The sequence below is a fragment of the Canis lupus genome, chromosome 10, assembly GCF_011100685.1.
Source record: "Canis lupus familiaris isolate Mischka breed German Shepherd chromosome 10, alternate assembly UU_Cfam_GSD_1.0, whole genome shotgun sequence".
Classification (NCBI taxonomy): domain Eukaryota; kingdom Metazoa; phylum Chordata; class Mammalia; order Carnivora; family Canidae; genus Canis; species Canis lupus.
This window is the reverse complement of record NC_049231.1, coordinates 47,195,800-47,209,305: the sequence shown is the minus strand read 5'-3', so window position 1 is coordinate 47,209,305 and position 13,506 is coordinate 47,195,800. Positions and strand designations below refer to the sequence as shown.

Genomic DNA, 13,506 nt, shown 5'->3' with positions numbered 1-13,506 from the left:
AAGTATCCTACTTAAATACCACTCAGATGTCTGAAAACTATAAAAATAAAAGTAGGTTTTTAAAAAACAGAAGAAAAACCCTGCATTCCACTATCCAGATGATAATTTTAAGTTATCTTAAGATTTGTGTTTTTTAACATAATATAGCAGTCTTTCTGCAGGAATGGCAAACCAGCAAAGGTCTATATCAGAAACGCTACCATGAAAAACAGCCAGAGGAGGACAGAAAGCTGGACAATAAATACCAAGGATCATCCTTAACATGGCATAGCCAGTTCCACACAGGACATTCTATAGCTGTGGAAACAGAGAGAGAAGAGCAGAGACTAAGTTCAAAATGGTAGTTCTTCAGGGACAGAGATGACAAACCTGCAGGGGAGCAGAATATGTCACCCCAAAATATGCCAAACCTGCAGGGAAGCAGAATATGTCACCCCAAAATATGCCACTTCAGGATACTGATTATTTTGAACTAAAGTTACCTAAGAAACAGTTGGTATAAGAACACTCCGACTCCGACCTTCTTTTGTCCCCCTGAAAGCTGGAAATAAATCCCTCTCCTGTATCAGGAGGGAAGAAGTCATCCTTATCACCAGAGTTGGTTAGGGAATTTAGGGCTGAGAAGGCTGTATAGACAAGCCTTGTTACTTCTTCACTAATTTACTACCTCAAGCCTAAACCTCTTTGTCTTGTTAATTTTTCACAAATGTATTGTATACTTGCTTGCTACAGTCACTTCTTTGAGTTGTGTATTTTTATGGAGCTCCATATATATGAAATTAAACTTGTTTTTTTCCTGTTAATGTCTTATGCCAATTTAATTATTAGACGAGCCAAAGAACTTAGAAGGGAAGAAATTTTTCTACCCCTACAAACCTCAAGAAAAGAAACTAAGCAAGAATATAAATAAATATTACCAGATCTACACCTATAGTCTCCTTTAATTAAGTTGGAGCAAGCCACCCTACAAACATTGGGCTGCCCCATAAAATTGTCCTATTAATGCTTAGGAAAGGTCTACAGTTCTAGAAAACTATGATTTTGGAGTACTTTTTTTTTTCTTATTTAAGATTTTATTTAGTGTACCTGGTGGCTCATCTGGTTGAGCATCTGCCTTGGCCTCAGGGCATGATCCTGGGGTCCTGGGATCATGCCTGCATCCCTGCTCTGTGAGGAGCTTGTTTCTCTCTCTCCCTCTGCCTGCTGCTTGTGCTCTCTCTCTCTCTCTCTGTCAAATAAATAATTAAAATCTTTTAAAAAGGACTTTATTAATTTATATGAGAGAGAGAGTGTGTGCATGGGGGATGGGGGAGAGGGAGAAGAAGCAGACTCCCCACAGAACATGGAGCCCCACATAGGGCTCAATCCCAGGACTCTAGAATCATGGCCTGAGCTGAAGGCTGATGCCTTAATGGACTGAGCTTCCCAGTCGGTACTCCGGATTTGGGAGTACTCTTATCCCCTGAAAAGTATGTACAATTTAAAAGGTGTTCTCATTTTATGAGTGAATGCTACTGTCAGAGCTCCTTGGATGCATCTTTGCCAGGTACAACTGTTTAATTTGACCATTACTTTTAGCTAAACAAAACTTTCCTAAGCAAGAAAACTACTGGCAAAAATGTCAAAATATCTCAGGAAGAGAGATCACAAAGTAGCTATGGGCAATCTACTTGCCAGCTGGTCCTGTTAGGACCAAAGTTCTACAGGATTCACCAGCTTTCCTTTGTAATTAATATAATAAGTCCATAGGAAAGATAAGAGACCTACAGAAAAACCAAGCAGCCTTTAAAAATAAAAAAATTAAAAAATCTCACTACAGAAAAATAGTCCAGTTCTTTCTCTATTCATTTAACCCAAACCATGTATGACTTTTAACTTCTCAGAGACCAATAACAAACATCTACAAATTCAAATTGCTCATTAAAGAAACCCTTGTGATCACCTATATATGGATATTCACTTTGCACTTTTAGGCTACCTTTCTCCTTTTCTTCCAGGAGATCTTCTGGTGGCATCCACACACCTTAGCACATTCCTCAGCCAGTTCCCCAAAATCTTTTCTGCTTCTGAGGTCTCTAAGCTATTCTGCAGTAAAAGATTAACTCAGCAGACGTGGGGGTGCTCAAACCCTGCACATTCCAAAAAAAAAAAAAAAAAAAAGAACTGGTGCTTGACTAGCTCCTGGAAGAAATAACCTCTGAGCCCTTGTTACTATCTTCCCTAATGAGACTATATATCCAAGATACTGGACGACACTAGATAGTTTATGCCAATAATGTGATTTATGGTGAACGCCTCTTTATTTATTCATTTTTAAATTCACCTAGGGTCCTGAGCCACACCATATCAGCTTGACCTGTGCAAGGTTGGAGACTGGGTAGTTAAGGTCAGTTAACCCGCGCATTCCATGCCTATAAGACTGACACCACCACCCTCGCTCCCTGCCAATAAAAATTCTGCACACCAAGTCTCAAATGAACTTTCCTGTTTGTCGATACTTAGTGTGTTGTTACATATCACTGATGGGAGAATCAACTGCATCCCTGTGTAACTCCAGTGCAAGAGGACAACTGAAAGCTTATGTCTGGTTTCTCCTGGACTCTGTGTGCATTCTTCCTTTTAATCTGCATCCTTTTGCTATAATAAACCATAACCGTAAGTATAATAGCTTTTCTGAGTTCTGTGAGTCCTTCTGCTGAATCAACAAACCTTGAGTGTAGTCTTGAGGACACTGACACAATTCCCAGGGCTGTTTTCCATTTTCCTGCCCACACTGAAGCAAGCAGGAGCTGCAAATATTGTTCTATTGTAATCACCTTACCAGTATTTCCCTCTTCCCATTTCTAACCTCACCCCTCCCTACCCCATCACATGTAATTAAGATGTGACTATTTTTTTTGAGGAAAGGGTTAAAAGTTTCTATTTCTCTATACATGCAATCCTATGACAAAAAAACCTGATCATTCCAAAATAGAATGAAGAGAGGAATTATAAGGGTATTTTGAATCCCAGACCATTTACCAGTTATTTAAAACATACTGCAAATTAATTAATTATTCTAATCACATCTTAAACACAATTATTTTGGAAACAGTGCTCCAGAATTTATGCAGTAAGCCCAGAACCATTCTCACTGAAGGTAAAAAGGAAAGCACTGGATAAAGTACATTTTCATGTAATGAAGTAAATCATTACAAGGTCCTGGATATTAGTGTGACCAAGTAGTTGTCACTTATTAAAAACCACAAGTGACTTGGAATCTAAGAACCAACTTCACAGAAAGGTTAGTCCACATATTACAATGGTCAGAGAGAACTTTAAAATCCAGCTGCTACCAAGTTTGCAGCAAACACAGGCAAGGGATTGAAATGAGAAGAATGAAAACACGAATTTCCATATAGGAAATTATTGTACCCCTTTTTGATTAGCATAAAAGAGTGTAATAGATTGGAATATACACCTAATCAGATACTTAAGAATGAATCCTGTGTATCAATATCTTTCACATGTGCAATTTGCTGTTTTTCTGTCTCACAGGAATACTCATAAGTAATATGAGATTGACTGGCACATACTGCTTTCCAAACTTTGAACAACTACAATAAAAATGTCCTATAGCAATAAGTATAATGATTGCCAAGATTTCTCTGGAAAAATATATGATTTCTTTTCTACAGCCAATTCATTTAATGGTTGTACAGGTAAGGTAATGCGACTCATTAAAAACAAAGGGAAAAAGGAACAAAGCTCAAGTGCAGAGTTGAGATGGTTTCAGCTGACTACTGCTTTTAGCAGTGAAATGTTCCTTTTTGGTTAATATAAATACAGTTTAAGTATTAGGATATGACTCAATGACAAAGGATAAGCTGAATTTAAGCAGCATAAGCACGAAATAGGGCACAATCCCATAGAAACTGTGAAAGATAGCAAAGGACGTGGTTACTCTATGTTAAAACATTTACTTTGTCTTGGCAAGGCAAAAAAAAAGGTAATATAATCGGTGCATGAAAATTCATTTGCTCTCTTTATATTTCCTGTAAACTATTAGAATCATTATGTATTTAATATGAATGAGAATTTATATAATGTATATAATGTATAATAATATAATGTATATAATGTATAACATATAATGTATAATATGTACAATAATATAACATATAATGCAATATAATGTATCATTATATAAGGAAAAAATCCCTTCTGAAGCATAACAAAATAAGTACTGAATAAATTTAAAGTGTTGAGACAAAAACAAATATCTATAGATATGCCAAATTATATAGAAATTTTGAGAGGTTTACAATTCTCACTCACTCTTTATTGGAGGAAGGTTTGATTTAAGGACATTTAGCCAATCATGGTGTCTTTTTCTTTAAATTGTAGCATAGAATTAAATAAGTTTACACCTGATATCCTCAAAAGACAACCTCAAACAAGAAATTCTTCCTGTTAGCTTACCAAGATCTGTAGTTGGCCTCTAACAACTACAAATGGTCATGGCTTACTTCTCTCAAATTAGGAATGGGGATTCATTTTTTGCTCTTAAGATCTAATGAATCACAGAAGAAAACCCTAAGAATCACAAATAAGTAAGATACTTATTTTAATTTTCAGAGCTAAACAAATATGCTGCACATATAAATTTAGAATTTTAATTTAAGAAAAGGCAAAATAAAACTGTCCTGTTTCTTTTTTTCCTACACTATGAGGCATTAGAGGAAAGGAAGGAAGGAAGGAAGGAAGGAAGGAAGGAAGGAAGGAAGGAAGGAAGGAAGGAAGGAAAGAAAGAGAAAGAAAGAAAGAAAGAAAGAAAGAAAGAAAGAAAGAAAGAAAGAAAGAAAGAAAAGAAAAGAAGAAAAGAAAAGAAAGAAAAGAAAGAAAAAAAAGAAAAGAAAAGAAAAGAAAAGAAAAGAAAAGAAAAGAAAAGAAAAGAAAAGAAAAGAAAAGAAAAGAAAACAGAGAGAGACAACCACGGGTATATGAAGGTAAAAAGAGAAGTAAGTCACCAAGAAAGGATGAAGTCAGAAAAGGAAAGATAAAGAGGGAGATAAGAGAGAGAGGCAGGAGGCACCTGGGTGGCTCAGTCAGTTAAGCATCTGCCTTCAGCTCAGATCATGATCTTAGGGTTCTGGGATGGAGCCCTGCATCGGGCTCTCTGCTCAGCAGGGAGTCTGTCTCTCCCTTTCATTCTCCCTCTGTTCTCTCTCTCTCTCTCTCAAATAAATAAATAAAGACTTTATAAAAAAGGGACAGAGAGAGAAAGAGAGGTACACACTGCTGAATATGTGCTGCTAGCTGTGGAATTAAACAGGGATATAGATAACAAGGCCCACAATAGACATAGACAAAGACATTTAATATAGAATGGCAGGGAGTGACATAAACATGAGAGTCTTTCATAGGATATAAGTGACCTTTTCTGAGTTTACTGTTAATCATTGGATTTTTATTGCTATAAGAGGAAATACTACTATTTGGTCTTATCAGCTAAAGAATATAAAAAACCAAGCACAGCATAGATCTTTATTTACCATTACCTACTTCTCTCAATATCTAAATTTGAGGTTTTAAAGAATTACTGGTGTGATGATGGTACTATAGTTATGATTTTTTAAATCTTTATTTTCAGATTAGTTGCTGAAATACTCATGGTGAAATGATACGATGTCTAGAATTTGTTTCAAAATAACCTGGTGTGGGGGTGGAGAAGAATAAAGTGGATAGAGGTATAGATTATCTGGGATGCCTGGGTGGCTCAATGGTTGGGCACCTGCTTTTGGCCCAGGTCATGATCCTGGAAACTGGGATTGAGTCCCACATCAGGCTCGCTGCGAGGAGCCTACTTCTCCCTCTATGTGTCTGCCTCTCTCTCTCTCTCTCTCTCTCTCTCTCATGAATAAATAAATAAATCTTAAAAAAAAAAAAGAGGTATAGATTATCACTGAGTTGACTAATTGTGAAAGCTGGTGATGGGGGTTCATTTTACCCTTTTCTCTATTCTTACACTGGTTGAAATTTGGTATAATAAATTTTTAGGACTGTCTTTTAAGCATAATTAAGAAAGTCAAGGATTAGGTTAGATTGGATTTGTTTAGAAATTTATCAGGCCACTAAATCAATCTACTTATAAAATTAAATCTTATAAGTGAGGGACCCCTGGGTGGCTCAGTGGTTGAATATCTGCCTTCGGCTCAGGGCATGATCCCAGGATCCAGGATTGAATCCCACATCAGGCTCCTTGCAGGAAGCCTGCTTGTCCCTCTGCCTATGTCTCTGCCTCTCTCTCTCTCTCTGTCTCTCTCTCTCTCCCTTTCTCTCTGTGTGTCTCTCATGAATAAATAAGCAAAAATCTTTTTGCAAAAATCTTATAGGTGAAAACAAGATTTAGTAGTTCTTAAGTTGAAGGGAAGACATGTGACAAATGTAGAGCAAGTATAAGAAATTTAACACACATTTCTTGGAAAAAATAATAATTTTGAAAATCCTGACTTGCCTGAATCTGACAAAGATCTTTTCATAAAATGCAAAGCTACAGATTGAGGATCATTGGACAAACTTTAAGGCTGGTGGGCTCATCCAAAACACTCATTTTAATGTTGGCAAGGCCCAGATAGGGTTAAGTGACTTATCAAAGGTCTGACTTTTCTCCCACATGTCTATTAATACTGAGAATAAATTTTTGTATATAATTTTCCTAATATAACTCTAAGCATTTTTCTATATTAGTATATCTTTTATAATAATTATTTTTAATGGTTGTTAATATTTCATGGAATAAACATAGTTCACTTATTCATTCTCTTCTAATTTGGCATCCATATTATTTTCAACTCCTTATTTCTATAAAGGACACTGCTATGAACATATTTATATTCAAAACATCATTATGGTCAGTATTGCCATAAAAATAATATTTGATTTTTTCAGAAGCTAAAACCTTCTAACGGAAGCATTTTCATCCTGTGAAAATTTATTAAGGGGCAAAATAAAGTTAGATCCTCCACTTTCTCTAACGATCCAGCTCACAGAATAGTCAGAGTGATAGAGAAGGGTTGAAGACTATTTTGAGAATTGTTTTGGGCAAAACAAGGCTTACATTGGTAGAGAGAGAGAAAAAAAATTAAGATTTTATTTATTTATTTATTTATTTGAGAGGAAGAGCAAGAGAGAGCATGAGCCAGGGGAGGGGCAGATGGAGAAGGAAATGCAGACTCCTTGCCAAGGGCGGAGCCCCTTGAGGGGCTTGATTCCAGAACCCAGAGATCATGACCTGAGCTGAAGTCAGACCGTTAACCGACTGAGCCACACAGGCACCTGAGAAAAAAATTTTTTAACTAGAATTATACTCTACCTGTTGAAAAGCTTTTTCTGCTTGACGTTCAGCATCAATAACTTGTCTCTCAAGCTGTTGCATCTGTAAAATGTGGAAAAACAGAGAAAATATAAAAGTTCCTATTTCTTACGAAAATAACTTAAAAATCTTGCAAGGCTATCAAATTCTTTTTTTTCTTTTCCAATTCTTTTAGAATAGTTAAAGTAGTTTAATGGATATGAATTACATACAATTTATGACACTAAAGACAAGAGCATATTTAAAAATTGACCAGGGGCCCCGGGTAGCTCAGGTCATGACCCCAGGACCCCAGGACCCAGCCTCAGGCTCCCCACTTGATGGGGAATCTGCTTCTCCGTCTCTCTCTCCCCCTGCCCATGCTCATTCCCACTATCTCTCTCAAATAAATAAAGTCTTTAAAAATGATCAAATAACATACTAAATATTTCATACTTTTAGCACACTGTAATACATGCTACAAAAGTACTCATCCATAGAATTTTCTTCATTGAACCATAAATTACTGGACAACACATTAATAACAGTAATTTAAATCTAAAAGAACAGTAAGACCTCAAATGTCATTTTTGTTTTGTGATCAAAAAGTCACAATGACACCAACAAATGGTGTATTCTCAAAAGCTCCATAGGTGGTATGTTTAAATCAAAACTCTAGGGGATCCCTGGGTGGCTCAGTGGTTCAGCGCCTGCCTTTGGCCCAGGGCATGATCCTGGGGTCCTGGGATGGAGTCTTGCGTCAGGCTCCCTGCATGGAGCCTGCTTCTCCCTCTGCCTGTGTCTCTGCCTCTCTCTCTGTGTCTCTCATGAATAAATAAATAAAATCTTAAAAAAAAAATAAATCAAAACTCTAGGTAGTTTGAATTCTTATTTATTGTAGTAGAGTAGAAAAGAGATTCTGATTTCACACACACACACACACACACACACACACACACACACAGGTCCTCAAAAGCGTACGGCACAGGAATAAAAAAAATTTTCGTTTTCTTTTAAAGTTCTGTAGAGAATAAAAACTTTGGAGATTTATTTATCTTTAAAAAAAAAGATTTTATTTATTTACTCATGAGAAACACAGTGACATAGACAGAGGGAGAAACAGACTCCCCACAGGGAGACTGGTGGGGGACTCAATCCTAGGACCCCGGGATCACGACCTGAGCCAAAGGCAGATGCTCAACCACTGAGCCACCCAGAGATTTAAAGCAAAATACTAAAGTGACTATTATAAGTAAAACAAAGGAAAGCCTTAAAAAGAATCTGATGCAAATTAACATAAGAGATGTGTACCAGGTACTAAATACACAACTATGATGTAAACCTCAATTTTAAGTTCTTTTTTCTGACTGTTGAAATATGATCAACACTAGAGCCATCTGTCGCTGGATCTTTGCTCATTTTCAGTCTCACTGCTGGTTAGTATCCAGAACTCCTACCGCATCTCAAACTCAAGGGCATCCCGAGTACCACCCCGACGGCGGACACCCCCAGCTCCAGCCCCGCCCCCTTCTCGAAACCACAGAGAAGCGGCCTCCCGCGGCCAGAGCGGCCCAGCCAGGAGGGCGGCCATAGCTGCGGGCCACGTGGGCTGCAGGGACCTGACCCAGGCAGCGCGCGGACTTAATGCCTAAAGGAGGGTTTCTGCTGTGGGTGTGTTTTTTTGTTTTGTTTTTGTTTTTACTAGTATGGTGCTTGGGAGCACTAAGTGTGTTTTGGTAACTATGTGGCCACTTAACACTCGACAGAGGTAACGACCACCATCACCAACACCTTTGCCCACCAAACAGAAAAACAGGATGCAACGCATGGATCTTAATAACACTATTCGTGTTGACCGTATCAGCCTTGGAGAATCCGAGATGACCGTTAGTTACTAGGCTGTCCTGAACCTGCACCAAGCTCTGACACAACAGAGTCCTACACTGCTCAAAATGATAGATGGTTAATATTTTTAAAAATGACATGTGGTTAGAGATAAGGCCAACTTACAAATGTCTTTGAAAAGCGTGTTGACAACTACACCTGGTTCTTTCTTGCACATCCCACTACGTTTTGCTGTCATTGACAATTCAGTGTATCTGCCGTTTACTAGGGCTTTAACATGACCTTTCTATATGGGCCACACTATAACATGGCAACCTCCAAAACCTGGCTGTGGAAGGAGAAATTGTCAGGTCTAGAGTCGAGACAGCCTTCTCAGTAAGTCTGAGAAGTGTGCAGATTGAAGTGCGATTTGGAAATTATCTGAAGACATTCGGCTGGTGGTCAGCCTCAAATAAGCTGGAGTTCTTGCAGAAAATGCAGAGGCTTCTAAGGAAGAGTTGTATTTAATACAAAACCATTTGCACATCTTATTCAAGAGACAATGTGTAATAACCCTCAGCAAGTAGTGGAAGGCTGCTGTTTGGGTATGGCTATTACTTTTAATGGGCCAACTCCCAGAAAGGCGATAGTAATGATGTATGGTGTACACTGGCTCAGGGCATTCATTATTTCAACAGTATACTGTTTTTTGTTGTTGTTGTTGTTGTTGTTGTTTTTGCTTCCAGATGGTTCAGAATATGACTGAGGGCTGAGGGATAATAGAATTGTGCTGTCCAGAAGCACTTAAAATGTGAATCTACTTGCAATGTGAATTGAGATATGCAAGTGTAAGGACGCCTGGGTGGTGCAGTGGTTGAACCTCTGCCTTTGGCTCAGGGCATGATCCCAGGGTCCGGGGTTCAAGTCCCACATCGGGCTCCCTGTGAGAAGCCTGCTTCTCCCTCTGCCTACATCTCTGCCTCTCTCTCTCTGTCTCCCATGAATAAATAAAATCTTAAAAAAAAAAGAGAGATATAAGTGTAAAGTACACACTTAACTCAATAATACATATGTTATTTGAAAACCTAATATGAAAAGTATAAACCATCTCAGTAATTTTTATTTATTTATTTATTTATTTATTTATTTATTTATTTATTTATTTTATTTTTTTAAAAATCCTTATTTATTTATGATAGTCACACAGAGAGAGAGAGAGGCAGAGACACAGGCAGAGGGAGAAGCAGGCTCCATGCACCGGGAGCCCGATGTGGGATTCGATCCCGGGTCTCCAGGATCGCGCCCTGGGCCAAAGGCAGGCGCCAAACCGCTGCGCCACCCAGGGATCCCCCATCTCAGTAATTTTTATGTTGACTAACATTGAAATATTTTTAATATGTTGCATTAAATATTAAATTGTTTTTTATTTTATTAATTTGTTTAATAGAAAAGTTTAAACTACAGATGTGTCTGTATTACATTTCTATTGAATAACGAAAGTGTGAAACATTCCATTGTTATCATACCTGGCCATTTAACTTCCTGTCCACATAGCAGCACTTTTTAAGACAGTTTATTGCAGGGATCTAGCTTCTAGAAGAGGCTTCAAATATTTGAGTGTATAAATAGATATTTCCTGAGTGTATTCTCTGGACCCCATATCATCTTGAATTTTTGTGAAAATATTTCAAATGTTTAATAAGCCAATACTGTTGTCTAAAAGCATTTTATTGAATTACTGTATAGACTGTGGCACTACATATAAGCCATTGGACAGGCACTGTCTCCTGTCTAGGATGTTCTTTAAACCAAAAAAAAAAAAGAAAGAAAAAGAAAACAACTGGCAGACATATGCCAACACTACATTCCTCCACTACTGACAATATGCTGATAAGTGTCACCTCTACAATGTAACTTTATATTATTAGGGAAAATTTGCACCTGTAGAGACTTAACCTCAATTTTGAATATTGTTAAGGTTGCCAGGAAAATCCACAAACAAATTGCTGATCTGTAAAATTTTGCTGGTGAAAAAAAAAAAAAAAAAAAAAAAAGATTATTGACACATCTATTATAATGGCCGAAATCCAGAACACTGACAACACCAAATGTTGGTGAGGACACAGAGAAACAGGAACTCTCATTCATTACTCATGGGAATGCAAGATGGTGCAGCCTATTTGGAAGGCAGTACTCTTACTATTGATCTAGCAATCACACTCCTTGGTATTTATCCAAAGGAGTTGAAAACTTATGCCAACACAAAACCTTGCATACAGATGTTCACATCAGCTTTATTCATAATTGCCAAAACTTGGAAGCAATCAAGATGCCCTTCAGTAGTGAATGGATAAATAAACCATAGTACATCCAGACAGTGACATATTATTTAGCACTAAGAGGAAATAGCTATAAAGCCATGAAAAGACATGGAGGGAATTAAATGCATATTATTAAATGAAAGAAGCCAATTTGAAAAGACTGCATATTGTATGATTCCAACTGAGGTGAGGGGATAAATAAACAGGGCACAGAAGCTTTTCAGGGCAGTAAAAATACTCTGTAGGATACCATAATGATGGATACATGTCACTATACATTTGTCTAAATCCATGGAATGTACACAAAGAGTGAAACTACAGACTCTGGGTTTTTATAATGTGTCAGTGTAAGTTTGATGGGGTAACACAGGGCTAGCTGAGGACAAAGCACGAGCCCGGGGCAGCACACTGACAAGTCCTTGAAACAGGCAAAGGGACATTCCTCTACGGACTCAACTGCCTCGGATGTTAATATTTTGCTAAGGGCAAACGGCAATCTTAGCCCGACCCCCAGGGTCCTGTAAGTTTACTTTAACATATAAAAATTCCTTTAGAAATTTCCTGTATCTCTATCCCCCAAGATACATGTTGGCAATCATCCCCCAAGCACATGGCCACAAATATACATTTGAAAGGTCTCGTGACTCAGGTTTTATTAGACAGTAATAAGCGACCTTTTCCCAACAATAGCTAGCCCCTCAAGGTTCTGGAAAACTTGCTTCCAAATTCCTTAGAGAGTATGCTATCCTCAAACCCCTCCCAACTCCCAGGTATAGAATCAGCCACCCCTCACAGGCCCCGGTGCAGCAGCTCTTCGTGCCCACAGATCCTGTCCTCTTGCTTTATAAAACCACCATTTTGCACCAAAGACGTCTCAAGAATTTTCTTGGTTGTCGGCTCCGGACCTCACCCCACCAAATCTCACCTATATTCCAAAACTTCATCAGGTTCATCAGTTGTACCACTCTAGTGGGGGATGTTGGTAATGAGGAAAGCTATATGGAAGATTTCTGTACCACCCAATATTTTGTGTGTGAACCCTAAACTGCTCTAAAAAATAAAGTCTTAAAAGACTGAATAGTTTCTTAAAAGGATTGTTATGGTCTGAATGTTTGTGTGCCCCTCCCCCCCAAATTCACATTAGAATCTTAATGTCCAACGTGATGGTAATTAGGTCCTGAGGATGAGAGTCTCAGGAATGGGATTAGTGCTTTTATAACAGAGATCCTACGGAGCCTCTTCTGCCAAGTGAAAATACAAGTCTAAGACCCAGAACTTGACCTCGCTGGCACCCTGATCTCAGACTTCCAGTCTCCAGAATTGTGAGAAATAAATTTCTATTGTTCATAAGCTACACAGTCTGTCATATTTTGTTACAGCAGCACAAATGGACCAAGACAGAAATTGGCACTGAGAGTAGAGTGCTGCTGTAACGAATACCTAAAAATGTGGAAGTGACTTTGGAATTGGGTAATTGGTAAAAAGCATAAGAATTTTGGGGTGCATGGTAGGAAAAAACCTACATTGCCATGAACAGACCATTTAACGCAATTCTGGTGACAATTCAGAGGCAAACAGGAATGCAGCAGAGAAAGTCTCAGTCTTCTTAGAGAATACCTAAGTGGTTGTGAACAGTGTTAGTAGAAATATGTGATGGATGGTAAAGGCCGTTCTGATGAGGTCTCAGATGGAAATGAGAAACATGCTATTGGAAACGAGAGGAAAAGTGATCCCTGTTATAAAGCAGCAAAGAGTTTCACTTAATTAGGTTTTCCTCTTGGTGTTTTGTAGAACTTGTGAGCAATGAAATTGAATATTTGACTGAGGAAATTTCTAAGCTAAAGTGTTGAAGGAGTGGCCTAACTCTTCTTGAGTGCTTACAGTAAAATATGAGAAGAGAAATGATTTAAAGATAGATTGTCAGTCAAAGAGGAAGTAGAGCCTAAAAATCTAGATACTTTTCAGCATATCTGTATTGGAAGAAATGGGAAAGCCTGTTCAGGAGCGGCCAGGGTGTGGCCAAACCAC

At 38.1% G+C, this 13,506-nt stretch overlaps 2 protein-coding genes across 6 annotated transcripts in view; one reads left to right on the top strand and one right to left on the bottom strand.

Moving 5' to 3' along the window:
* PLEKHH2 (pleckstrin homology, MyTH4 and FERM domain containing H2) overlaps positions 1–13,506 on the bottom strand; it is a 112,750-nt gene that overhangs the window by 77,158 nt on the left and 22,086 nt on the right. For all 5 annotated transcript variants that reach the window (XR_005365815.1, XR_005365816.1, XM_038551157.1 and 2 more), the window contains exon 3: positions 7,355–7,417. Coding sequence is in view for 3 of the 5 variants with exons in the window: in XM_038551157.1 (XP_038407085.1) it covers positions 7,355–7,417 (63 nt within the window). In the remaining 2 variants the exon portion in view is untranslated. The remainder of the gene's footprint in view (positions 1–7,354; positions 7,418–13,506) is intronic.
* Positions 9,160–9,928, top strand: C1GALT1C1L (C1GALT1 specific chaperone 1 like). The gene is given in 8 exon segments (XM_038549551.1): positions 9,160–9,190; positions 9,268–9,288; positions 9,291–9,345; positions 9,347–9,404; positions 9,406–9,482; positions 9,484–9,533; positions 9,536–9,658; positions 9,661–9,928. Coding segments are annotated over 8 exon segments (678 nt in total). The 3' UTR covers positions 9,924–9,928.